Source organism: Dacryopinax primogenitus (genome assembly GCF_000292625.1).
Source record: "Dacryopinax primogenitus strain DJM-731 SS1 chromosome Unknown DACRYscaffold_2, whole genome shotgun sequence".
Taxonomy (NCBI): Eukaryota; Fungi; Basidiomycota; class Dacrymycetes; order Dacrymycetales; family Dacrymycetaceae; genus Dacryopinax; species Dacryopinax primogenitus.
Window position 1 is genome coordinate 193,977 of NW_024467199.1, and position 25,753 is coordinate 219,729.

The following is a 25,753-nucleotide window of genomic DNA, read 5'->3' on the forward strand; positions in this document are numbered from 1 at the left end:
TATCTACAGTATAGGTACCTGTGGATGATCCTAAGAGACCAAGTCTGAAGAGACAGTCCCAGGCAGAGTAGGCCTTATATTTATACCTCTGTGGTGGAACCTGCTAGAACATCTTGCTTACTCAGCCTAGTCAGGTGATCAGGTCATATGACCAAGGATGAGGTCATATGAGGTCATGCACAGCCATGCACAGCAGGTCACCTGACCATCCAATCCTTCCAGCAGGTTCCAGCACATGCCAAGGTATACCAGCTACTTCCATGTCATAAAGGCTTAGTCATGTCTCTTGACCAACCAATGAGCTGGTGCCCTGACAGGATCCCTGTCAGGTGTCCAAGTAGTCCACTGAAGAGCTTGCCAGAGGATGGGAATGTGCCCTGGTGGGAGCCTGAGTGAATCGGAGAGGAAAGCTGTGACTGTGTTTGGTATCACAGCTGGGGGAGTGTTGAGGTGTTTGATGCCAGGGATTTCTTGCCAGGCGATGCACGTTTGGAGGTGCTGGCAGAGGGTGATGAAGAGGAGGGCTTGCTGGATGGTGAGTCATGACAAGGACTTGTGTGCTGCCAAAAGCTGGCAAATGAGGTCGAGGAGTAACATGGTGGGTGGGGGAGTTGGTATGAGGAGAGGAGGGGAGGGGAGTCAAGGGAGGGAGGAGTCAGCAAGGGGAGTTGAGAGAGGGAGGAGTCAGCAAGGGGCAGTGGATTGGCAGTGAGCTTAGCTGGTTGGATGATGATGAGCGTGACTGGTGCTGTTCATCAGGTATAGTAGATAACCAGTGACAATGTACATAATGTAGGAGTACAATGGAATAATATTATGTCAGCTGAGTAAGATATGTACAGTAAGCAAAAAACACTGCCACGTACCCCGTCCAGAGTCCAGAGTCCAGAGTCCAGAGTACTGCCGAGTAATGCTCGGCACAGCCACTTATTAAAAGACCCATCTCGTAAGCTAGCTTTAGTAACTCGTTTAAAAACTGACCATTGCTGTGATGTGAAAATGGTGAAGAATGCATTCCGTTTGAATTCTCTAGATGAATGACGTGGGCACAGCGGTCGGCCAGGGCCTGATGATGTACAGTTTCCTCTTCAAGGGATATTTTTACTGCAAAGCAGTCTTTTATTGACCGAGATGGAATAAAGCACTTCAGTAAAGGATTGGTTGGCCATATATCGATATGTCAGGGATATTGAAGACAATCAGTGCCAGAACAAAAATCCTTGATCATGAGTCTTAGGCCTACCCTCTCAGTTACCCAGCCTGCGCATGTTGAAAACATTCTGCATTTCTCGTCTATCTCATCAGTCCAGTATTGGCCTAACAAGTGGTGGATTGAATTGACCGGCCCGGGAGAGCCAAAAATAGTACCATTCATTTCTTCCCACATGTCAGGCACGACCGGGACGTTGGGAACTGAACCACACCTCTTCAACAATACGTCGTGCCTCCGAGCCCAATTTTCCACAATAACAGATTGTGATTGTCAATGGTCTAACGATGCACTATATCCCAGGTTCCTGTGAACGTGCATCAGAGTTCTTTTCGAGCCACGTTTCACCTTTGTATCATGCCAACGCTTTCCCAGCTCACGTAAGACGTCGTCAAGCAGCGACCGTCAGTCTCAATAACAATATCCTACACCGTTCTGGCCTCTCTCTCATCCCCTACCTCATCCAATCCACGAATCCTGCTCAAAGCAGCAGCAGTCCAGTTCACTCTTTTCCACAAAGTACGCGATGTTCGCACTTACACTCCTTTACACCACACTCCTTTCACTCTTCTCCCTCCCCGCCCTTGGGCATACCTTCACACTCAACAATCAGTGCGTCTACAACGTCCCTCTTTACGTGTACGTCCCGTCTCAGCCGTATTTATCGTCAGAAACTAACAAGAAGCAGCGATTCCTGGCCCGGGAGCGTCGCGTACACCGGGTCGAAGAATCTCAAACTCCAACCGGGGCAGAGTGCACAGGTTGATATACCCCAGGGATGGAACTCGAGGATATGCCATAATTATGATTGTGGGAACTGTTGGGGGCAGGAGAGCATGGTCGAGTTTAACGTACGTCCGCATCTCCGTATGCGCGTTGTGCTGACTGACGTCGGTGTTGGTGTTGGTGGTTGACAGATGGACGTAAACGGTCTAGCATACTACGACATCTCCAACATCGAAGGGTATACCGTCCCGCAAGAGATAGTTCCCAGCTCCGGCGAATGCGAAACCGTGACCTGCACGTCCGCTACTTGCCCGTGCGACCAGGCTTACCCGATAGGAAGTCCGTCTCCTCCTTTCTTTCACTTGAGGTCTAGAGCTGATGAGACGTAGACGAAAAGGGATGCGGTGCGGTGATCGATTTACCTGTCAAGGCGTGTAGCACCCAGGATTTCACGATTGTTTACTGTCCTTGAGAGATTTGCAGAGGTTGATATTGCGCATACCCTGCTTCTCGTTATCTCATTGAGAGGCATTGGATGCCTTGGATGCCGTGCGTCCCCTTTCCGGGTGCGGTGCGCCCATGGCACTCTGTCGTGCAGAGAACATTTGACTTACTTGTTGGTCGTTCGAATAACACATCTCCGTTGTCTTCCCTTTCCAATTTGTGAGCAACTGAACAAGCTTCGAGCTGCGATTCAGGGCAAGTTGTTCAGGATGAACGATCCTCCCCGCGTCGCCTCTTCCTTCACCCGGCTTGACACAATTTCCATTTCCCCCTTACGCCTTCCATTCTTCCGGCGCCCACAATTCCCCTCGGAGCCGCACATTTTCCTGCTAATATCCTGCACCTATCGCATATACCCGAATGGAAGGGGATTTGTGCGGGGAGGCGGGGTGTACGCCGCCGCTGGACCATATCGACCTAGGAGGTTGATACTCGACAACTTAAATTGCGGGCTTTCTAGGCTGGCTGCTGGAGAAGTGCGATAGCGCCATCGTCATCGTCCCAGCACGAACTGGTTAACTGGAGACATCGCTGCTCTTATCTGTGCAGGCGTACAACGACCCGCTCGGTCGTTCTTGGGCGTCTCCGGTCCTGCTATTGGACGCCGCACCAGCTCGCTCACCAGCCCCCATCATGGCATCTCCCCAATTACCCCCAGAGGAGAGCGAGAAAGTAGCCATGGAGGCAGACGACCTCCCTCTGCCAGCCCACGAGATTGTCGACGCACACCAGGAGATCCCCGTGCGCCTTCTTCCAATGCCTGACCCCACTGACACTGACTGGCTCCAGGTACCGAAGCTCATGACTGTCCGGTCTCTGAGCATAATCATCTGCGCCGTTCTCGCTATGATGATGAGTGTGTGCCCCTCCCCTTCTACGTTCCTTTTCAAAGAGCCCACTAACTTCCACCAGAGTTCCTCCATCCAAGCCCTAGTAATTGCTATCCCCTCTATCCAACAATCCCTCTCCATCAACTCCGCCTCCCCCCAGTGGCTAGTAACAGCCTATGCTCTCACCTCCGGTTGCTTTCTGCTCCTCTTCGGCCGGCTCGCCGACATCTTCGGTCGCAAACGTATCTTCCTCGCAGGCACAATCTGGTGGATCGCATTCACCATTGCCTGCGGGTTCGCCAAGTCCGGAGTGGGGATAATCATCCTCCGCGCTCTCTCCGGCATGGGGGGCGCAGCGGTCGTTCCCAGCGCAGTTGGGATCCTAGCACACACCTTTCCCCTGAGCCAGGCCAGAACAGTAGCATTCGCGACGTTCCAAGCCGGCGCCCCGACGGGGGGAGCACTGGGGAGCATAATCGGCGGGTTGACGACGCAATACGCGCCTATAGGCTGGCGGGCGATATTCTTCGTCTCTGCCGGCATTGGGGGAGTCGTGTTTGTCCTAGTCTGGCTGGCATTCCCCAACCATAGGGGACACTATGAAGACAAGAGGGTGGATTGGCTTGGAGCGGCACTGATCACATCGAGCTTGATACTGCTCATGTTCTGCCTCGGGCAGGGGGAGATCGCTCCCCAAGGGTGGAGAACCCCTTGTACGTCGTCCTCCCTCGTCGCATCTTAATGCTCACACAAGGGTAGATATAATCGCCCTCCTCATCCTTGCTGCACTACTATTCGCCGCCTTCGTAGGCTGGGAACATTACGTTGAGACGCGGCTCACCCTACCCCCGCTCATAAGACTCAACATCTTCAAGCGCGGTCAGGGCAAGCTCGCCGCCATCCTCCTCGTCGCATTCCTCATCATGGGTGCCTTCTCGTCCTGGCAATACTGGGCCACCCTCTAGTACGTCCTTGACTTCCCTTGTTAGAGGTATAGGGCTAATGACCGCAGCTATCAAGACTACAAGCAGTTCGCTCCTATTGACACTACGATCCGTTTCATACCGATGCAGATAGTGGGGATATCGATAAACGTCCTCTTCGCCCTCGTAGCGGCCCACGTCTCCGGCTATGTCCTCATCGGTACTTCCCCTCGCTCGACTCAGTTTGATTAACCCGCTCATCCAACCTTGTGTAGTTGTAGGCTGCTGCGGCACGGCGATCGCCTGTCTCCTGTTTGCTATCATCGACCCCAACGATAGCTATTGGGCCTACGGATTCCCAGCGGCGGTGCTGGACGTCTTTGGTGCGGACACGACGATGGGCGGGGGAGCGCTGTTTGTTGCCAAAGTCGCCTTGCTGGAAGAACAGAGTCTTGCGGGGGGAGTGTTCAATACCATTATTACTGTGCGTGTCTCGCTTTCTCCCACTCTGCTCTGCTCTTCGCTTTACTTTTATTCGATTCTCGTCTGTGGGTCGCACGCTGACAATCTGTAGCTGGGCGTGTCTTTTACTACCACCGTGACAACGATAGTGTACGACACCGCGGTGCGGGAAGAGATGAGCAGTATGGGCCTGACACTCAACGCGGACGGGTCGAATGCTTCTCCAGACGCCGCGTTGTTCGGCTACCAGAGAGCCCAATGGGCATGTTTCGGGTTCGCAGCAGGAGGTCAGTCTCTTCCCGCCTCCAAGAGTATGCAAGTCTGATAGGTTCTGACAGCCGCGATGGTCGCCCTCGTTCTCCTGAGAGGCATTGGAGTGATAGGTGTCAAAGCGGTGCAGAACGCTGAGGTGCTCGCCCCTGATACGGCGGGCGAGACGATAGCTGCGAAGCATGAGGAGCACATTGCAGAGCCCGTGGCATCCTTGTGCACGGCGGAGGAAACGAAATCCAGACCTGAGTCGCAGAAGAGTGATCGGACTCGTGTGTAGCTCCTCAGAGGGTAGTAGTTAGTATCCCTTATAATAATTTATTAGATAGTTAAACAGATCTACCGAGTGAGAGGTGCAACGATGATCCAACAGCATCCATTCTACTTCAGTCCTTCAGATCCCCCCAACTCTTCTTGATCATATCCGCACATTTCTCGCCTACCATCACACACGGCGCCTGAAGATGCACGCTCAAAATCTTCGGAAAGATGCTCGCGTCTGCAACTCTCAAGCCCAGCACTCCATGCACGCGCAGCTCGTCGTCCACCACTCCGGGTCCGTCCCCATCCCCTGCTTCAGGGGCCATCCGGCATGTAGAGGAATAATGATACGTCGTCCTCCCCTGCCTTCTCACGAATGCCTTCACTTCTTCCTCGTTCGCGTCCATGGGGAGCACACACTGGTCTTTCAGCGCATATCCCTGGCTCTTCATCTCCCCCGCAAGGGCGAGACTGAGCTTCAAGCCAACGCGGATAACAGCCCAGTCCCTCTCGTCACTCAACACTCCCAGATCGCACGCCGGCCTCTGGCGCGGGTCTGTGCTCGCGAGCCGTACCCGGCCGAAGGAAAAAGGCGTTGCCAGCACGGTGAGGAAAGAGAACCCCCCTTGGCCGGGAGGGGGAGGGACGGAGAGACCAGCAGGGATAGGCATTATCTCCACATCAGGGACGTTCTCTGGGTTGAGCGCGCTTTCCCCTATCAGCTTGGACGCGGTGCACCTCCCGTCTACGGGAGAAATAGTGCTGGATTTGGTAAATATCGAGATTTGGACAATGGGAGCGAGGAAGATGCCGGCGCCGAAAAGGATGTAGTGGAGGATATGGCGGATGGCGTAGAAGGCGTGCTCGAGGGCGTGGAAGGAGTGAGTCAGGGGAGTGAGGTACTGTACCGAGGCGCCGAAATGGTCTTGCTGTATATCATGTTACAGTCCGTAGATGAGGAAGAGGAGGAAAGCGTACCAGGTGCTCCCCCACGCCAGGCAGGTCCTTGACGACCTTTACCCCCTTCTCTTTGAGGAATTCGGCAGGGCCGACGCCGCTCAACTGCAGCAGTTGCGGGCTACCGATTGCCCCTCCGCACAATATGACCTCCCTCCTCGCTCTGACGACAAACCTTCCCTTCTCCTTGGCCCGCTCTTCGTCCTCATCTTCAATCACCAGCCCAACAGCCCGTGGTCCTTGATCCGTGTCCTGGAAGACGATCTTCCGTGCAAGTGTCTCGGTACACACTGCGAACCTGTCCTTCCTCTCCAGCACCAGTTCCGCAGGGACAAACGCGGAATAGGCCGAGCATCTCCGTCCCTTGTCATCCATACTAACATCAACGTCTCCCACACCGTATGGCGCTCGTTGGGGAGCGTTAAGGTCCTTGATAAACGGCAAGCCGACGGATTGCGCTGCAGAAACACAGGGGTTGTATGAAGGCAGGAGATAGTGTCCGTATGCCCGGGTCTGCCACAGGCCCGTTAGGCCGTGTCCAGGGCGGAGGGACATGGGACCTAGCGCACGCTCAGATTTGAGGAAGTAGGGATAGACGTCGTTGAAGGACCATCTTGGAGCAGTCAGTGCTGCTTCGAAGAATAGGAGGAAGGGAAGTGACGCACCCTTTTCTCCCTGCACGGGCCATCGCTTCCCACTCCCCTGCGCCCCTCGTATACAGCATACTGTTGATCCTGCTCGTCCCACCGAGCACTTTCCCACTAACCATCGCCATATCCGCTTTGCCCCCTTTCTTCCCACCCTTCCCTTCGCTTCCCTGGTCGAGCATAGAGCTCTGGGGGAGCCAGCGGTAGTTCGGCGAGTTGGCACGTGCAAAGTTCGTACTGATCAGAGGGACACGGGAGAGGAAGTTGTCCCCCACTGGACCACGTTCGAGGAGGAGGACACGGATTCCAGGGGTTTCAGAGAGGCGGGAAGCGAGGGCGCAGCCTGAGGTTCCACCTGTGCACAGAGGGGGGTCATACACTCGTACTTGGGTAGAGGGAACTGCGTACCTCCTCCGACGATGTAGTCCCACACTCCCTCTGCGTCCTCCTCACCTGGTAAGTCCTGGACGCTGACATCCTCCTCCCTGATCTTGAGAGGCAAGCCGACATCCTCGGGTCGCTGTTCGGGGTAAGGTGCGTCAGAAAGAAAGCGTACGAATGGCAAGTAGAGCCATATCCAGTTAAGCCAGCGCCAGAGCATTGCAAGAAAGAGGGCGTAGGAGGTCGATGCTGCGCGTTGTTCTGCCATTGACAGTAAGTGTACAGTGTCGAGATACAAGTCTAATCTGCCTTGTAATTCTGCTTTGAACTGTGTGTACAACTCGCCATCTGCGGATCAGGCCATACCCGCTTACACCGGCGCTTATTACTAATCATGTTATATATAGAGAAGACATAGTAGTTACATGTATATCTACGTTCAACTTGCTGTGAAGCTTTTCATATTTCGCCTTTCCCTGTGTAGCTCATCCAAACACATCAGTAGAATACCGCTCAATAGATATCTTCTGGAACCTCTCCTCGCTCTTCTCCTCACCCCAGTTCGTGCGCTCCTGGATCATCTGGATACACTTGCCTCTCACTCCCTGTGACATACCCGACATGCCACATGAGAAGAACTTGGCTCCAGCGTCATAGAGTGGGAAGATATCAGTCCGGTCGTTCCATACGCGGCTGTACCGCGTCAGCGCTGAGCAAGCAACAGAAAGAGATAAGATACTCACTCTTGGACATGTTTACATCCCTCGCTCAGCTCGGGATGGCGAGAGAAAGCAGGCCTGACATCCACAGCTCCACACTCGATCCATCCCGCCAGCTCCCTATCCGCATACAAGAAATCTTCTTCCGGTCCCCGGCAGCCCACGAACAGTAAGGCCTTGCCTACCGTTCTCCCAGCAGCAATCTGTTCCGCCCGGTCCTGGATGAACCCCCGCATAGGGGCAAAACCCGAGCCAGCGCAGAACATTACCACTGGCTTGGAGCTGTCCGCAGGAAGGTGGAAGTTGACCGCGCTCGGCCGAACGGCGAGGGCGACGGTATCACCAGGTTTGAGAGCAGCGAGGTAGTTGCTCGCTACGCCTACAAATTCTCCCTCCCCGGCGCGGGACAGCTCACGCAGGACGGAGAAAGTGAGCGTGCAGTGGTCCGGCTTCCAGAGCGGAGATGAGGAGATACTGTACTGCCTGATACGCATGCCCGGGAGGAGCTTTATAAAGTGCCCAAGGGGGACGTTGATACAGGGGAACTTCTCGAGGAGGTCGAGCACCGATAAATGCTTGTCGAATATCTCCACCTTTGCGTTCGCCACAACCTTGTCGAGCGCCGCCCTCTCCTCCCCCTCACGAGGAGCAAACCGCAGCACGTCGTCCAAGTTGCGCTGAGTCATAGGCTGGCTCAGCTCGACATACTCCGAAAACAGCTCTTGCAGGCTGATCGGCTCGTCTGTCGGAAGCGTCGTCGGGCCCTTACTCTTGATCGCGACCTTTGTTTCTGCGAGGAGTTGGAAATGCTTCAACACCCGGCGGACCGTCTCAGGCGGGTTGAGGGGAAGGATAGCGAGGTAGTCCCCAGGGCGGTACGAGATCTCTGGGGGTAAGCGGAATTCCAAGTGCCTCTTCTCCGGGACACCAGGGGCAGTAAGCACCCGGTTCTCGACACATATCCCCTGGCTGAGATAGGGCTGTCTGAGCCGGATCGTCCTCGCCATCCCAGCAACAGTCACAACAAGATCCTCCTCCTCCTCGGTACGGGGCGAGCCAGGCGGGGAAAGCGTGTCAAACGCTTTGCCCAGCACAGGCCAGACAGCTTTTTCCCAAGCGTCAAACTCGCCAAACAGGTCCGCACCGCCTGCGTCCCCCACTCCCCGGGGAGCCAGTCGTTCCCCGCCAAGCTCCTCAAGCCGGGCATCGACCAGCGTCGGGATCCTCTGGAACGTCCGCGCCCAATCATGATTTCCCGCTCCGAAGACGGCGTATTTGACCCCTTTGAGCGGGGCGTTGGCAGGGGAGAGGTCCACCAGCGCTTGCACGAAATGAGCAGCGTTGTCCGCCGGCTGACCTTCGTAGCTCGCACAGAGGACCAGGACGGGCCCGTCCCGCGGGAGCTTGGAGGGGTCTTCGACGCTATCCAGCGTGGCCAGGGTGGCTAAGAAGCCGTGCGCAGAAGCGTCGGAGGCGACTTGCTGGGAGAACCCTTCGCACGAGCCGGTGTTGCTCCCAAAGTAGATGTGGAGCGGTGTGCCCTTCCCCTTCAGGTCAACAGTCGGGATTTGGACGTGCTGTACTGTCGCAGCCTCAGGTTCTGCAGCGGACACTCCGGGGCCAACGACTCTAGCCCCTTGCCGGGGAATAGCGTGGATCTTAAAGTCCTTCGGCTTGGTAGTCAAGGTCTGCTTGATCTGCAAATGATACCCAGGGTCATCGAACCGGATATCAAACCTCTGGAAAAGGGTTGCAAGCATCATGATCGCTTCTTGCCAAGCGAGCGGACGCCCGATACATGCTCGTGCACCGTTTCCAAACGGTTTCCAGCTGTTGGGAGGCAGCTGCTCGAACTTCCCTCCTAGCATCCGTTCGGGCTTGAACTCGTCCGCGTCTTCCCCCCATACTTCGGGATCACGCTGCAAGCCGTTGAGGTCGATAAGTAGGTTCCAACCATGGCGGACTTCGTACTTGCCCCCGAGGACCTCGGTGGGTTGAACGGGAGAGACAGTGATCGCCCCCGCTGGCGGGTTGAGGCGGATCGATTCCCTGAGGACAGCGTTCGCGTACTCGAGCTTGGGGAGATGATGGACATTGATTGCTTCTTTGCCTAGGACGGTGTCCACCTCTTTCTGCAGCGCGGCATATGCGCGGGGATTCGAGAGGAGGTGGTAGAGCGTGAAACTCAAAAGGCCGGAAGTGGTCTCGTGCCCTGCTATGAGGAAGGTGATGAGCTGATTACGGATGTTGGCGTCTGTGAGCGAGCGGCCAGTCTTGCTATCCTGTCCGGAGAGCATGAGGGATAGCAAGTCCTTTTGGCCTTCGGGGAGAGGGTGCTGTTTCCTGTGCGCCACGACTGTGGTCGTCAGTTTAGCCTGTACTCAAGGATGGAAGAGGGGAGAGAGACCTACTCTGGTCACAGACGTCGACCATCAGCTTGATATCGGCTTCGTACTGCCTATTAGTCTCCTTCATCCAGCTCTGGACGACCTTCGGCCTCTGGACCCTCATGCCGCTCTCGACAAGAAACCTCCCCATAGCGCCAATAAAAGGTGGCATCTCCCTCTCGTAAAAACTGTTGAACCGGTAATTCATCACACACAGCGCGACGGTGTCGAATGCCAGACGGGTAAAGTCCTCGGCAGGGTCGAATGGCGTGTCGGGGCCGAAACGTTCCCATTTTAGCAAGAGCTGGGAGTTGAGATCGAGCATCTGGGGGAACATGGAGAGGATTTGTGAGGGTCCGAAGGCGGGCATGAGAATGCGATCTAAATGCATACAATAAGGATGCTGTCTAGACTGGAAAAAGGTGTGCGCACGGGCGATCCCCCAGTTCTCCTCCCCGTCATAAGCGGTAAACAGGCCGTCCCCAGCCCCATTCCTCACGACCTCCAGCACACCCGCCTCGACCTTCTTGTGAAACCTGCTCTCGTCACACAGCTCGTTTACGAGCCGTTGGGAGCTGACGAGCACAATAGTACGGCCGAAGAAGTTGAGTGTGTAGATGGGACCGTATTTTGCGCGTAGGAGGGCGAAGGAGCGCGCGGAGTTGGTGGGATCTACCACACCTGTGCCGGCATGGCCTAGCAGGGGGTAGGCAGGAGGCGAGGGAATAGGCTTGAGGGGCATCGGTGCGATAGTGTAGAGCAGATGTTTGTCAGGTCAAGCGTGGACGTGGTGGTCGAGAGGAAAAGGTGGCTGTCAAGTCCAAGTGAGCCAAGTTAGAGTAGATTGTCAGGTTTCAAGCCCCCGTGAGTCCCTTTTAAACCAGCGCTTGGTTGGCTTAAAATGGCTTCCTCGGCAGGATCTCGCATCTCGCCTCCCACTGTCTTGTGCTCCAACATGGTGGAAGTGGGGTGCCTCGCCGACTGTCGGCCAGCTTAGCCAAGTCCTTCGAGATCAGCTACTAGTACAAGCACCGTCCATGAGCAGAAGAACACGGTCCGTTGCAGTCGGATTCCCAAGTATGCACAAGGTCTGTGGGAAGCCATAGTGTGACGAGACGTGGATCCTTGCTAAGGGTCTGTCAATGGATGAACATTGCACGAATCATATCAACCACCTTGGATGGAAGAACCCGAAGTTCACGTGTGCAATAGCGCACAGCCACTAGATGACGTACTCCGGGTAGGAACTATGTGTCAGCCAGTGACCAAATCATGTGCGTAAGCCGGTTAGTTCGACCAGAATGGCAAAGCGAACCTTTCGGTGCCCGGAAAACTTGCTCTTACGCTCCAAGGTAAGAGTCACAGGAGGTTACATCCACGCGAAGGTTGGAACGCTCAACACACCAAGACACCGCATATGTGAATGACGTCAGTTTGGGTTATCAAGTGGTCCGTGCACCCCAGAACCCTACTTAACCCCCATGCAACACGTCACTTGTCTTGTTCCTCCCTTTCATCCCCTACGTCCTTGGATAGTCTCAGACCGCATGGAGATGCTGTTTTTCTGCCAGGGGAACTTAATGCTTTTTCAACGGACCTCAGTTTTTTTGTGGTTTCTGGCAAGCTTCAACGCGTTCTCCCTCCGTCCCTCATACCTGGTCTCCTACGGCCGCACGGCCGATACCCTCCGTTTCACTGGAGCATCTCGAGGTTGTTCTCCTTAAACAGTCGTGGAGTCCTCTGGTAGTGCGCAAGGGCGTCCTCTCGCTTGCCAGCTCTTCGCACCTCTGGGACGGTTTCCGACCGTCTGGCCAACGTCACCTTCTATATGACGGGAACTACCCCACCCCTCGGAAGGATATCAACCCGTCCTTATGATATCCACGCAGTACTGACGCTGCACTTCCGCAATTCGTCTGTCCCTTGTCTGCCATTCTGTCGGGCAGCAGGGGAGATCCCATCCGTTCTCTTGGTTCACCCTTCATTGGACCCGTACTCATCAGGTCTCTGGCGTCTTCGTTGTTCGGGAATGGTATGCATCCTTCCTAACTCTAGCGAGGACAACCCTGCATCGCGCGGAGCTCCTGAACGTATCGAGGATTTCAGACGACACCAGTATTGGTGGATGTCAATCTTCATCAATATTTATGTCGTTGGGATACTCCACGCGCTCCAGTTCTGTCCCCTCCCGCGCCTCTCATACCTGCCACAGACGGATGCAGTACGTTCGATGCCCTCCATTCAACTGTGTCACCCACTTGACTCTGCGCCCCTTCAGTGCAAGCGCTGGTGTGGACATGTTGCACTGTGCGAGAAATCTTACTGCTTGCCACTCTCTTCTCGCCCATTGTGCCAAAGTGCGAGATCGAAGGACACCATCCTGTATCGAACGGTTCCTAAGCACCTTGTTTACTCGACGCAGTGTCCTTGGGCTCTATGCAATTCCTCCCATGATTGTTTTTAGATGACACGGGCTATCCTTTCGGCGATATTGGTCGAGAACCCCTTCATAACCCCTTCCTCCCTTGGTACGCCGTCGCTGCATATACAGTCTGCAAACTACCCAAACAGCCTCCTCAAGTCAAACACGCTGAACCACCCGCGCTTGATCGCCTGATGCGTCACAAGCCCCAGCAGCCCCAGCTCCAGCACCCAAGCCGCCACCCCCGTCGAGCGCATGATCAAAAACCGTCTATGCATCTCCTTCGTCTCGTTATTCCTCGGGAACGGTCTTTTCGGCACATCCACCCCCAAAAACTTGCACAACGGTTCCCAGCCCTCTTTGACGTTGAACACCAGCAGCTTGTCCTTCGGCACCATGCGCTTGATCCCCTCATTATGCATCTCGTACGTCGCGGGGCCGATCGTGCCATACGTCTTCGTTTCAAAGGAGTGAATGTTCCTCGCCACGAGCCAGAACGCCCACATCGACGGTACGGAAAACAGCACCCACCCGTTCCAGAGCTTGTGAAACTGGTAGATCGTATCGCTGTAGGACTTCCACCAGACCTCGGTATTGTCCCGCACGGTAAGGATCACTTTCGCGTCCGGATAGGCGGCCATCAGCTCGGGCACGAAATCCGCGTTCGGGTGATCGACTGTCGCTCCCCAACCGGACATCAACGACCGCCAGTTGGTTGGCTTGCCTGATGCGCGAGTTTAGATGAACTCAGGGGAGAAGTGTATGCGCTCACCATGGTAGGCCCTGACGAAAGCCATGCAACGACTGACCTTGCCCGGCAACTCAGCCATATGATGGCATGGCCCAAACCCAAGTATCTCCAGTGCTTCCTTCCTACTCAAATTGTTAGCGATCCAGCTCGAGCGTAAACTGCTTTATCGCATACACGGAGAAAGTGCCTGATCGACCAAGTCCTGCGCCGATGACCCTCACCTCCGGCACAGGGTATTTCTGAGTAGCCATGTCGATGGATTGACAAAGGTGCGATAAGAAGGGGAGAAAAGCGGCAGAGCAAGGGAGGCCGCAAGTAATGCCAGACTAAATCCTTTTGCATTGTGTCAGCCTCCCGCTACTCTAAGGGAGCGAAGAAGGATTTGTTGATGGAATACTCGTCTACTTGGTCCGGAAGACTTCCTATCTGAGACCCTGGTTCACATCATGGCCCTCCTGCAACACATGTGCCCCGGTAAACTCCCCGAAACTCCTTTGTTGTTCTGATTGAGGGCTTTGATTGGTATACAGTATCTTGGGCACCCGTTGCTAAATATACCCATTTGTGGGCGTGGGGGGAAAATATCCCACGAGAAACTACAGCGTAAAATATCGTCATCTGCATTCAACTCTATGTGAAGATACCGTGAGATGACAAAAGAAACAATGCGAAGAAGTACGACATAGACCATTTCAGCCAAAGACATCCATGGAATAACGCCGCAGGGCAATGTCTTCAAACGTGGCCTCACTCCTCGCAAGATCGTATGGACCAGACTCGGCTATTATCTCCACGCACTTGCGGCGGACAGCAGTCGTCATGGCTGTTCCTCCACAACAGTAAAACCTCGCGTCTTCATTGAACAATAGTTCCTGGATGTTCTCACCGTCTTACCATACCCGAATGAATGAAATGTCAGTATTTCACGTAAAAATTCAGGGATAACGAAGTGCACGTACTCTTGCACATACTTGCACCCCTTGGATAACGCGGGATGCCTGGAAAATGCTGGCCTGATCTCAACGGCTCCAAGCTGACTCTACCCTGCGAGCTCATCATGATAGTATAGGAAGTCTCTTTCAGGATCCCTGCAACCGAAGAACAACAACGCTTTGCCAACCTTCTTGCCAGCCTTGATCTGTTCCGCGCGCTCCTGGATAAAGCCACGCATCGGTGCGAGGCCCGACCCAGCACAGAATATCACGATAGGGTTACTGATGTCGGCCGGGAGATGGAAGTTAACAGCATTCCGGCGGATGGCAAGAGACACTGAGTCGCCTGGCGAGAAATCTTCCAGGATGCCCTCGCGCGTCGTGCAGATGTCTATATTGCCCTTTATGTCCGGTGTCATCTACCATGCCCTCAGTGAGGGATGCGTCATCGCGCGTCAACAGAGGACACGTACACACTTCATTCGCCATCGCCAACACTATCTTCATTGGGCAAGAATTTGCCTCGCTTGATGATGCTCGAAATGCTCTCACAGGCTTCTCCAACAGCCAGGCAGCAACCCACTGCGTTAGCAAGAGTGATAAGAGTCGGCTGATTGTGAAGTGCAGGGTGGAGAGCTGTGGATTCTATGCGTCGGTTGGGGGCAAAGACGGGGTCTTCCGTGTACGCAATCTTGAAGCCAATCATACTTGTCAGACACATGCTATCAAGCCTCGTGCAGCTACAAGTCGAACTCAGTTCCTTGTTGCCGAGTTGAAGAAGATCATGCCTGTTGATGGCCGAGTCAAGACGTCAACCGTGATGGACACCCTTCGACGGCATAACATCAGTGTTAAGCCTCAGCAAGCCTATCGAGCAAAGCGGCAGATTATTGGCAATCACGTCGAGAATCAGCTGAAGGAATTCCAAACCCTCCCAGCGTATGCAGCGCGTCTTGCAGCTTGCAACCCGGGAGCAACGATCAAGATTTCACTCGACTCAAAGCATGCCTTCACGTCCTTGTTCATATGCTCGGCTACTGCAAAGAGTGATAAGGTGTAGATAGCAGGGTGTTCACTGTGCTACAGCGAGGAGCTGGGGTCTGACCACTGACAAGGACTCGGGTTATGCCGAGTATGGGTTGGGGTTAACGAACCCTACCCTCGACCAAATAAGGAAATCGACCAGTCTCGACCACGAAGGGGAATCCACCGTCTTCTCCTATTGCAAGGACCTATAATAACAGTTGTTGACAGTAGTTGATTAACACCCCCGCGTCATCCAGGTTGGATAGCACAGACAGGGCAGTATTTTGAGTGGATGCAAGAGATGAAGATTGGATGTACTTCTAACTGCGTCGTCTGTACACCCGGAATGCTTCCGTTTGCCTCCGCTTAGTCAGCAGTCCCTATAGGCATGTGGGTAGTGCGGACACATCGCTAACTAGCTACATCTATCAAAGAGTGCATGGTGTTCCGTCCGTCACTTTTTCGCAGTGGATGGTGCATTCACGAAGACATCTTACGAATATGTCCTTCTCATGGCGGTTACACATGATGCGGAAGACGAGCTGCTTGTCCTAGCGTGGGCTATTGCACGACAAGAAGATACCCGGACGTGGTCCTCATTCCTCCAATCACTCAAGGAATCTCTCAACGGGCTCGATAGCCCAACAACCACAATCATATCCGATCGGCAGAAGGACTTGCTCAAAGCCATCTTGGATGAACTTCCGCTCGTTGAACAAGCATTCTGCGTCAAGCACATCATTACGAATGCAGTCCGACACTTTGGCAAACCAGTTGAAGATCACGTCTGGAACCTTGCCAAAGCGCCAACTGAGAAGGAATTCAACAAACACTTAGATGTGGTCCACAATGATCAGAACGTCAAACCCGGGGCAGCACCTTATCTCGCAGTCATCGAACGAGCTGCATGGGCAAGCTATGCATTTATCGAGCCACGCTTTGGTCGACTCACATCAAATGCAGCAGAAGTCATGAATAATGTCTTCCGTAAAACTTGTGAATTACCGGTGCTTAAACTCCTCGACTACATATGGTGTCATCAGATGGCACACCATTACAAGCGCCGGACGTATGCTCTCACTCTGCCATCAACCAATTCTGATTACGTGGCGAAGCACCTCAAGGTCTTCACCGACAATTGTGCTGCTGCCCGGACTTTTAAAGTGACGCCATCAGTTCATCTACAAGCTTTTGTCGAAGGACCAGGCGGAGACAAGTACGACGTGATGTTGGATCCAGAATTGAAGAGGGGAATGTGTTCATGCCGGTTCTTCCAGCAGTACCTTGTACCATGTGCACATGCAATTGCCGCTTGCTATGAATTCAATCAAGCGCCCGGCAAGTACTTTGACAAGTGCTACCTCAACTCAACGCTGCAAGAAACCTACCAAGTTCCATACCCGATGGTCTTGCTATCTGAGCTAGATCCGGACACCGCACTTGATCCACCTCAGCGAAAGATGCACCGTGGTCGTCCAGCAACTGTGAGGAAAGAGCCAGGAGCGGGTCCCCCTAGACAGACAATGTAATTAGATACATTCCGTGCGTAAGGAATGAAGGGCATTGTGGACGACGCCGGACGAAAAGGGCATTAGAGACGTTTTGCGCGACGCGCGAGGGCATCCTGGAAGATTTCTCTCGCCTGGCATAAGATTTGCTAAATAATTGCTGGCCACACCGAGGAAGTCGCGTTTCCCAGCCGTGGATGAGCCTCTGATGACGGAGAAAGTAAGAGTGCAATTTGCTTTCTTCCACAGCGACGAGGAGGAAATCGAGTAGCGCCGGATGCGCATGGAAGGCAGAAGCTTGATGAACTGTGCAAGTGGAATCTTGACGCTTGGATGCTGCTCCAGCAGATCCAGCACAGATAAATGCTTATCGAATACGTCGGTCTTGGGGTTGGCGACAAGCTTGTCAAGAGCCTGGCGTTCAGGCCCATCCACGGGAGCGTAACGCATCACCTCGTCCAAGTTCCTTTGGGACATCGGTTGCGCGAGCTCCACGTAACCGGAAAACAAGTCTTGCAAACTGACAGGTTCGTTGGTAGGTAGAGTCGTCGGGGCGCGACTCGTGATCACAATCTTTGTCTCGCCCAGGACGTTAAAATGTGCAAGCACCCGATGCACAGACTCAGGTGAATTGAGAGGGAGGACAGCGAGGTAGTCGCCTGTTTGGTACTCCATGCCAAGAGGGAGCTGGAACTCGATGTGCCGCTTCACAGGCTGGTCCGATGCAGTCAGAACGCGATTTTCGACGCATTTGCCCTCAGTAAGATCTGGTTGACGAAGAAGAATATCTCGTGTAGCGCCGACAACAGCCACGATGAGATCATCCTCTATGTCCAGTTCCGATGCCGCTTCTGGCGCGGCATCATTTAAATCTTTCGAAACGGCAGACCAGAGAGCTTTCTCCCACGCGTCGAATGAATTGTACACATTCGCTCCACCTGCATCGCCTTCTCCACGAGGGATCAAGCGTTCGGCGCCCAGTTCTTCCATTCGAGAGTCCACAAGTTTCGGAATCCTGTAGAACGATCGGACCCAGTCATGATTGCCAGCACCGAAAACAGCGTATTTGACACCTTGAAGTGGCTTGGTCGTTGCAGTCATTTCTTTGAGGGCCTGAACAAACCGCACTGCATTTTCGGGCGGTTGTCCCTCGCGACTCGAGGTGAGAATTATCACTGGCGCATCGCGAGGCAGATTTGCTACGTCCTCAACGCTATCCATTGCTCCGATCTTGGGGTTGAAACCGTGGATCACCGCGTCAGATGCGATTTGCTCAGCGAACCGCTCGCACGTGCCGCTGTCGGTACCAAAGAGCACTAAGAGTGGGGCACCCTTCCCCGGAGCCGTGTGCCCTACCTTCTGCAACGTTTCCCCTAGTACACCTGGGGACATGTACCCATTCGCCGCTCCGAAGACCTTCTTTCCAGCTCTTGGGATCGCATGGATCTTGAAACCCGTGGGTTTGGTGGTGATTGTCTCCTTCAGCTGCAAGCGGTAGCTGGGGTCGTCAAAGCGAATTTCAAACCGCTGAAACAGGGTAGCGAGCATCATGACGGATTCTTGCAACGCGAGTGCACGACCGATACATCCGCGCGCCCCGTTTCCGAAGGGTTTCCAGCTATTTGGTGGTAGCGTGTTGATCTTGTCATCCAACATGCGTTCTGGGCGGAAGGACTCGGCATCATCTCCCCACACTGCAGGATCCCGGTGCAAACCGTAGAAGTCGAGGAGCAGCGGCCAGCCCTTGCGCACCTCGTACTCCCCACAGAGGAGTTCAGTGTGGTTGAAGCTCGTCACGACCATACCCAGCGCTGGAGAGTTAAGACGCAGCGTTTCGCGGAGAACTGCATTTGTATACGGGAGCTTCGAGAGGTGATCCACCGTCAGAGGATTATCGCTGAGAACGGTGTCGACCTCTTTCTGCAAGGCGGCGTATGCCTGAGGGTTGGATAGAAGATGGTATAAGGCGAAGGAGAGGAGACCAGAAGTGGTCTCGTGTCCAGCGGCGAGGAATGTGAGGAGCTGGTATCGGATGTTGGTATCTGACAGACCACGTCCGGTCATGAAATCCTTGCCTTCCAGCATGAGCGAAAGCAGGTCCCGGGAGCCGGTGAGAGGATGTGTTTTCCGATGTGCAATCACTATCAGAAGAGATCAGGATACACAGAAAGAAAAACGTTACAAAATCACCTTCATCCACAACCTCGAACATGAGTTTAATGTCGGCCTCGTATTGCTTATTGATCACTCTCAATGGATGCATGAACTTGGGCATATGCGTCCTATTCCCACTCTCCACCAACCATCGGATCATAGCTTTGACGAAAGGTGCTCATGATAGAAGCTGTTGAACCGATAGCTCATCATGCAGAGGGCGATCGTATCGAACGTAAGGCGGGAGAACTCTTCTGTCGGATCGAAAGCAACGTCTGAGCCGAACCGTTCCCACTTGAGGAGCTGGGAGTTGATGTCGAGCATCGAGGGGAACATCGCGAGGATACTAAGAGGACCCAGCGCGGGCATGAGGATGCGGTCTGTATAAAGGTCAGCATGATAGATCGTACACCTTGCAGAACTACTCACGGGCAATTCCCCAGCTCTCTTCCCCATAGTATGCTGTCAACAAGCCGTCACCGATGGCATTCCTTAGCAGCTCTAACGGAGCACCTCGTAAATCCTTGTAGAAGCGCTTCTCATCACAGAGTTCGTTCGCAAGCCGTTGGGACGAGCACAGAATGACATTGGTACCCAAGAAGTTGAGCCTCACGATCTCGCCGTATTTTTTCTCCAGAAGGTTGAAAGATTTCACAGCTTGAGTAGGGTCGTAAACGCCTCTGCCAGCATGGCCCAAGATGGGAAGCGCAGGAGGTGAAGGTATCGTTTTACTCGCCATAGTTCGAGTCTTATTAGTTAATCAGTGAGATAGTCAATTCCCGGGTATTTGTAAACCTCCTCGTTGGAGAACGTATCTTGCCCGCCTTCATCCCACCCTGGCCGTCCGGTTGACCTCCCCCTTTGTTGTGCATAGGCTGGACCTGCGCCATCTCTCTAATAGGGGGATACCGCAGCCGTTGCAAGGCACGTAAGATATGGCGTCCGGCTGGTTAAGTAAGAGTGGACAAAGAGCGACCCTGGCCGACAGTGAGGAAGGAGGAAGAGGAAGTCAATTGAGATGAAGAGCTCGCGTTTGGGTCAGGGTTGTACGGCCAAGGATCGGTGATCGTTACGACATTGATGTCAAGACCAGGGAATGAACATAGCTCTCGCGTTCGCACACAAGTGAAAGAAAAGCAAAATACCTTGATGGCTTCTCGCGACTTTCTGGGCGATAGAATACAGTGCTATCCCACAGTTTCATCCGGTCAGGTCCGGGTTCGCTGGTACCGGTAAAGCGGCGATTGCCCGTCTTTGCGGTGTTCATTACTTGCACACTTATTGGAACAGACAACATGACCTTATAAGTGCAGCATGCAACACTTGTCGTTTTTAGAATCGACTGGTAAGATTAATATCAATACTGCGGATCTAGGGGTTGTATTGCAACACGTGCACCGCAGGCCGGCTGGAATTGATCGCCGAGCAAGTCGGGGACTCTTTCAAATTTATCGCACAGCTTTGGAATGCTTCTCTCCTCCACGTCTCATGCACACTGGCCATACGTTAGAGGAATCCGCTCATGTGAACTTTCAAAATGATGCGACAGGTCTCACCATATATGCAGTACTGGAGGCAACTATATAGCTGAATAGCACAGCGTCCCGGGCTACATTTCCTCTCCGACCTCGGGCATGTGTCAGCGCTAGTACGCGTCTTGATAAAGGAAGCCATCTTGCAGACGTGCTTCTTGCTCATTCCTAATTCGGGACGAGTGCAGACGACATGGTTCAACTGTTCCCCCGGCCGTTCAAGGGTATCATCACTGGCGACAAACCAGATCCATCAGTAACTGAAGTTCAAATCCTTGGCGCCGGGGTGGGACGTACAGGAACTACCTCACTGTACGTCTTTAAACGAGCTATCAACGGAAATTCATGGAGTATTTGGTATGCAGACATCAAGCTTTGGTTACGCTGGGTTTTGGGCCCTGCCACCATGGGTTCTCATTGCATACATATCCCCAGCAAAGTATTGCATACCTCCGTACAATAGGCAGTAAGCCACGTCTCGTCACAATTCATATGATTTCCTTCTCATATTGTGTAGAGCCGAATGCCGACTACGGAGCACTGCTCCGCGGTTACCGCTCAGCAATTGACTTGCCAGATTGCTTTCTCCTTCCCGAAATGATGGCTGCCTTCCCGAAGGCCAAGGTCATCCTCACCGTCCGCGATTCGCCTGAGGTCTGGCTCAAGTCGTGGAACAATACCTTGGCGCGCATGGCCACCGTTCACTTCTTCTTGCTGGTTCTCCCATTACGATCGGTACGCTTGGCCACACTCGTCGTATTAACGGTGGGAAAGTTCCGCTATCCCAATGTGCCTCCGAAAGACCTCTTCAATGCCGAAGCATACAAGAAGCACAATGATTGGGTTCGAAGCATTGTTCCCAAGGAAAAACTCCTGGAGTTCAACGTCAAAGAAGGATGGGAGCCGCTCTGCAAGTTTCTCGAGGTAGAGGTCCCGGACGTACCCTTCCCGCGCACGAACGATACTGCGTTCATCAATAAGCAAATTAACGACACAATGGTGTTGGGTCTGATGACGTGGACGGTGATTTTGGCTGGCATTGCAGGATCGGCGTACTGCATGTGGACAGAACAATGGCGCTGGCCGCTTGAACTGGTGCGGGACAACATTCTGCATTTACACGATATTCTGTAGCTTGTAGAGGAGAAGAATGTGTCTGGGTACTTTTCAGATATCACCGATTGACTGTATAGATCCATTCTCGGGTGTTTGTGACCGATATGGATCATGAGTTTGGGTTCCGAAGGTTTCCGTGTACTTGGCGCATGGGTCTAACATTGAATCTGCCATCGTGTGGCTCTTGTATCGACCACCTAGTTCTGATCGACTTCGTGTATACCCCCATGCGCACCTTTGGCTCTGGCCTGCTTGCCACTGCGAGTCGAAAGCGATGTACCCGATATTCATCTGGTTATGCAAACGGCGCGACGGACATATAAGCCTGCTCATTCTGCGAAGTTCCCCCCACCCCCCGCCCTCTTTGAAGGTATAACCTCGTCACTTCACCCACTTCAGAATAGATAGTCAAGCATGCCCAAACTCTTATGCTGTTTTTCAGTGCTGCTCGAAACTCAAAAAATAGGTCGCTCGGAATTGATAGTTATCACATTCCCATTCTGATGGTTTGATGGCTTGGCATGTTCCCAGGGTTGGAATGTGTGAAAGATGGACTCTTGCAGAGTCATCCCTCCTCACTCGCTCCCACCACTCAGGTCAAACGGCCAAACATGCCTAAATTCTTCACTTGGCCATTCCAAGATATGGTGGCAGGCGACAAGCCCGACGAGTCGGTAACGGAGCTTCAGATAATTGGTGCAGGGATGCCTCGAACTGGGACGGCTTTGTTGTAAGTCTTCGAGATCTATGAGAGACGATGGAGGCTTATAAGCATGTACAGGCACGCAGCACTCATGATCCTTGGATTCGGACCATGTCATCATGGATCTACTCTTCCCACATGTCCTGAGCGCAGCATCATGTATCTTCATACCGTCGGCAGTGAGCCTTATCAGGCTGGAGGAGTGTTCGTCTTTCTAATGCCTTGCAGAGCCAAATGCCGATTACAGAGCGTTGATGCAAGGCTACCGATCGACCTTCGATACTCCTAACTGCCATCTAGTGCCCGAGTTAATGGCTGCTTTTCCGGAGGCCAAAGTCATCCTCTCCCTCCGCGACTCTGGAGAGGTTTGGTCCAAGTCATATCAAAGCACGCTTGGCCGCATCGGGAATTGGAAATTTCTCGTCCTCGCCCTCCCGGTGCGGTCTCTGTGCTTGCTCATGCTTGTCGGATACACCGTGTTAGAGTACCGCTTTGGCAAGATAGACAGGCCCATTTTCGGCACTGTCAAGCTCTACGACATCCACATTGAATGGGTCCGCAGCATCATACCCAAGGAGAAGCTTCTGGAGTTCAACGTCAAGGATGGGTGGGAGCCACTCTGCAAGTTCCTCGGAGTCCCTGTGCCCAACGCACCCTTCCCACGAACAAACGACACTGCGTCTCTCAATAAACACATCGATACAGCAGTCATGTTGGGGCTGATGTCATGGATGGCGATATTCGCTGGCATCGCAGGATCAGTATACTTTCTTTGGTCGGCGAGGCAGTTAACTCGAAACAATCTCCATAGGCTCCATGACTTGTTGTAAAGGTATGTTCGGATAGCATTGGTGGGCATGTATCCGCCGTAGAGCTTATCGGATTCCACTGTCCTTTATCAGAACGGTCTCGGCCCGAACATGTTACCTTCGGGAGTTTGGGCGTATGATGGGTTGAGGCGGTGTCGACCATAACCGGAACTCATCCCTGAGCGCACGGTACATCCTCACATAAACAGAGAAACATACCAGCGCTTGCAGTCTCCGATGTGTCTGATGCTCACTCGTTCGAGTCTTCAAGTGAGCGCTTGCAAAACGCCGGATGGATGCGCTGTGTGATTCTCCGACGGCCGCAGAGGATCACTAATACTGCCCGAAACGGTTATAACATGGGCGCTTGATGCTCAACAGCAATACGGGTACCGCGGCGATATTCAAGACCAAATGAATAGATCGTATATAAGGCGGGTACTGCAGCGGATACCAGTCCCCCCTCACTTGGCATCTTTCTGCGTATTTACCTTATTCACCAATTAATCGGCCAAACCAAGATATAGGGCCCTTCTACAAGACCATGATGCCAACTGCCAACTCGAGCGCATCTGACCTTCGAATCATAGGTGCGGGACTTCCCATGACCGGAATGGAATCGTTGTACGTCGCATCTCCAGGTGAACTCTTGCGAGTGATCTAATGGCTTTTCGCAGACGGGCAGCACTGAAGATCCTCGGTTGCGAGCCGGATCGCACTGATAAGACACCCGTCTGGAAGCCCTCCACGCGCAAAGCGCTCGTTCCAATCCTCGATCCCCAACTTCCGGACTACTACGATGCACTTACCGGACATATCTCCTCGGTCGACGAAGCAAACTGCATGTTCGTACCACAACTTCTCACCGCGCTTCCGAAGGCGAGAGTGATCCTTACGGTGGTCGATTCGTCTGATGTCTGGTGGTCCTCCGTCCGCCCGATCGTTGCACATCGTAATCTCTCTTCCTCTCTCTCCAAAATCCGCGTTCCCGCACTGGGCACACCGATGGACAGAAGCTGGTTAAACAAGCACCGCCGCTGGGTACGAGGAGCTGTTCCAAAAGACAGGCTGCTCGAGTACAACCTCCGGGATGGATGGGAGCCCCTTTGCAAGTTCCTTGGCGTACCTATTCCAGACGTGCCGTTTCCACCCATCCCCGATAGAACGTAGAATACAGATTTTGTTTGCCTCCGGACTCCGTGTTTCGATCGATCATAGCTTGTAATCCCTATAAGCATCGCTTATTATTGACGCCATCAAGATATTCCATCACGGCCCGACCGAAATAATCGGAGCAACCGCGAAGTCAATGGCTTTCATGAGTTCCACCCATAGTTACAGTGTATGAGCTCAGGCAGACATTTAGGTGGCCAGTCATCCCCTCGGTCTTCAAGCCGGTCTTAGCATAGACAAGGAGGGAAAGACACCCGCTGACGGTCAGCTATTGGCATACCACTAGTAGATAGAACTATGCATGTGCATAGGTCGCAAAATGTCGCCAGGAATAAAAGAGTCGCTTCAGCATACTCGCGTTCAACCCTGCACTCTTTCAAAACCCAACCATGGCACCATACACGAACAACTCAGTCGTCCAGTACAGTGCAAAAGCGGCAGGTGACGATCTGGAGCTGCAGGTTATTGGGGCGGGGATGGGCAGGACAGGGACGGCGTCTATGTCAGTCGCATGGTATCAGCAGGTTTGGAGCACGCTGACGGTGTTCTGCAGACATGCGGCCTTGTCGATTCTTGGATTTGGGCCATGCCATCACATGGTATCGCTTTTTGAAGTGCCTGAACGGAGTTTGGCTTTCCTCGACGCGCTCAACGGTGCGCCGGGATATCCCATACACGCCAGACTCCCATCTGATTCCCTTTAGGCAAATCGACGGACTTCCGGTCACTGATGTCAGGTTTTCGTGCGACAGTTGACAGTCCCGGGTGCGATTTTGTCCCAGAACTGATGGCCGCGTTTCCCAATGCGAAGGTTGTCCTTTCTCTGCGCGATTCACCCAACGCCTGGTGGAAGTCGTTCAGTGAGACGGTATATGAAACGTCATTCCCGTCGTATCAACTACTGGTGTATCCCATCCCATTCATGCGCTACCAGTTCCGCGTCGTCACCGCGCTTCTCAACAAGAAATGGTTGCCCCGGTACGGGGTCAAGGCTGGGCCCGAGGTGTACGTCCGCCACAACGAGTTCATCCGGAAGATTGTACCACCCGAGCGACTCCTCGAGTTTAACGTCAAGGAAGGTTGGGAGCCTCTGTGCAAGTTCCTGGGCGTGCCCGTACCCGACGTACCTTTCCCACATACGAACGATTCGGCCACAGTGAAGGCCAATATTCGTATGGCTAAACTCATGGGTCTTGCCTGCTGGATTGGAATCCTCACGGTGGCAGGCGGAGCGTATTACTGGGGCGTGAATGAGGGAGGTTGGAAAGCGGTGGCTGGTTTCATTGGCAAGTTCCTCTAAGTATGTGGGTGATAGCTTCGCTCGTGTACGTTCCTGGAGATCAGTTCGAG

At 53.5% G+C, this 25,753-nt stretch overlaps 10 protein-coding genes across 10 annotated transcripts; 4 read left to right on the forward strand and 6 right to left on the reverse strand.

The window, feature by feature from the left end:
• Nucleotides 1-1,736: 1,736 nt before the first annotated feature.
• DACRYDRAFT_113391 (Osmotin thaumatin-like protein) lies at nt 1,737-2,562 on the forward strand (the record flags this gene model as incomplete). Its single annotated transcript, XM_040769620.1, has 4 exons — nt 1,737-1,849; nt 1,899-2,061; nt 2,128-2,275; nt 2,326-2,562. 4 exons carry the CDS (start codon nt 1,737-1,739, stop codon nt 2,406-2,408), a joined length of 507 nt encoding a protein of 168 aa, XP_040632104.1. The 3' UTR covers nt 2,409-2,562.
• A 511-nt stretch (nt 2,563-3,073) lies between these two features.
• On the forward strand, nt 3,074-5,205 carry DACRYDRAFT_86362 (uncharacterized protein; the record flags this gene model as incomplete). The annotated part of the gene is made up of 7 exons (XM_040776771.1): nt 3,074-3,229; nt 3,353-3,983; nt 4,030-4,234; nt 4,283-4,413; nt 4,469-4,677; nt 4,768-4,942; nt 4,994-5,205. 7 exons carry the CDS (start codon nt 3,074-3,076, stop codon nt 5,203-5,205), a joined length of 1,719 nt encoding a protein of 572 aa, XP_040632105.1.
• Nucleotides 5,206-5,253: 48 nt separating this feature from the next.
• Nucleotides 5,254-7,439, reverse strand: DACRYDRAFT_113393 (alcohol oxidase; the record flags this gene model as incomplete). The annotated part of the gene is made up of 4 exons (XM_040769621.1): nt 5,254-6,115; nt 6,165-6,756; nt 6,809-7,145; nt 7,199-7,439. 4 exons carry the CDS (start codon nt 7,437-7,439, stop codon nt 5,312-5,314), a joined length of 1,974 nt encoding a protein of 657 aa, XP_040632106.1. The 3' UTR covers nt 5,254-5,311.
• Nucleotides 7,440-7,587: 148 nt separating this feature from the next.
• On the reverse strand, nt 7,588-11,019 carry DACRYDRAFT_92631 (cytochrome P450; the record flags this gene model as incomplete). The annotated part of the gene is made up of 4 exons (XM_040777093.1): nt 7,588-7,864; nt 7,915-10,246; nt 10,302-10,658; nt 10,710-11,019. 4 exons carry the CDS (start codon nt 11,017-11,019, stop codon nt 7,657-7,659), a joined length of 3,207 nt encoding a protein of 1,068 aa, XP_040632107.1. The 3' UTR covers nt 7,588-7,656.
• Nucleotides 11,020-12,836: 1,817 nt separating this feature from the next.
• Nucleotides 12,837-13,701, reverse strand: DACRYDRAFT_103708 (uncharacterized protein; the record flags this gene model as incomplete). Its single annotated transcript, XM_040767802.1, has 3 exons — nt 12,837-13,423; nt 13,472-13,572; nt 13,625-13,701. The coding sequence occupies 3 exons, from the start codon at nt 13,699-13,701 to the stop codon at nt 12,837-12,839; spliced, it is 765 nt and encodes a 254-aa protein (XP_040632108.1).
• Nucleotides 13,702-14,055: 354 nt separating this feature from the next.
• Nucleotides 14,056-15,677, reverse strand: DACRYDRAFT_19788 (ferredoxin reductase-like C-terminal NADP-linked domain-containing protein). The gene is made up of 3 exons (XM_040771657.1): nt 14,856-15,677; nt 14,410-14,801; nt 14,056-14,339 (listed from the first exon to the last, which is right to left on the reverse strand). Exon 2 carries the CDS (start codon nt 14,799-14,801, stop codon nt 14,490-14,492), a length of 312 nt encoding a protein of 103 aa, XP_040632109.1. The 5' UTR covers nt 14,856-15,677; the 3' UTR covers nt 14,056-14,339; nt 14,410-14,489.
• A 1,260-nt stretch (nt 15,678-16,937) lies between these two features.
• DACRYDRAFT_86365 (cytochrome P450) lies at nt 16,938-19,191 on the reverse strand (the record flags this gene model as incomplete). Its single annotated transcript, XM_040776772.1, has 2 exons — nt 16,938-19,057; nt 19,107-19,191. 2 exons carry the CDS (start codon nt 19,189-19,191, stop codon nt 16,938-16,940), a joined length of 2,205 nt encoding a protein of 734 aa, XP_040632110.1.
• A 35-nt stretch (nt 19,192-19,226) lies between these two features.
• On the reverse strand, nt 19,227-19,809 carry DACRYDRAFT_103712 (cytochrome P450; the record flags this gene model as incomplete). The annotated part of the gene is made up of 2 exons (XM_040767803.1): nt 19,227-19,450; nt 19,500-19,809. 2 exons carry the CDS (start codon nt 19,807-19,809, stop codon nt 19,227-19,229), a joined length of 534 nt encoding a protein of 177 aa, XP_040632111.1.
• A 981-nt stretch (nt 19,810-20,790) lies between these two features.
• Nucleotides 20,791-21,736, forward strand: DACRYDRAFT_113397 (uncharacterized protein; the record flags this gene model as incomplete). Its single annotated transcript, XM_040769622.1, has 3 exons — nt 20,791-20,914; nt 20,968-21,068; nt 21,120-21,736. Exons 1-3 carry the CDS (start codon nt 20,796-20,798, stop codon nt 21,734-21,736), a joined length of 837 nt encoding a protein of 278 aa, XP_040632112.1. The 5' UTR covers nt 20,791-20,795.
• A 604-nt stretch (nt 21,737-22,340) lies between these two features.
• Nucleotides 22,341-25,703, forward strand: DACRYDRAFT_74378 (uncharacterized protein; the record flags this gene model as incomplete). Its single annotated transcript, XM_040776062.1, has 3 exons — nt 22,341-22,448; nt 22,500-22,600; nt 25,108-25,703. The coding sequence occupies exons 1-3, from the start codon at nt 22,363-22,365 to the stop codon at nt 25,701-25,703; spliced, it is 783 nt and encodes a 260-aa protein (XP_040632113.1). The 5' UTR covers nt 22,341-22,362.
• Nucleotides 25,704-25,753: the final 50 nt, after the last annotated feature.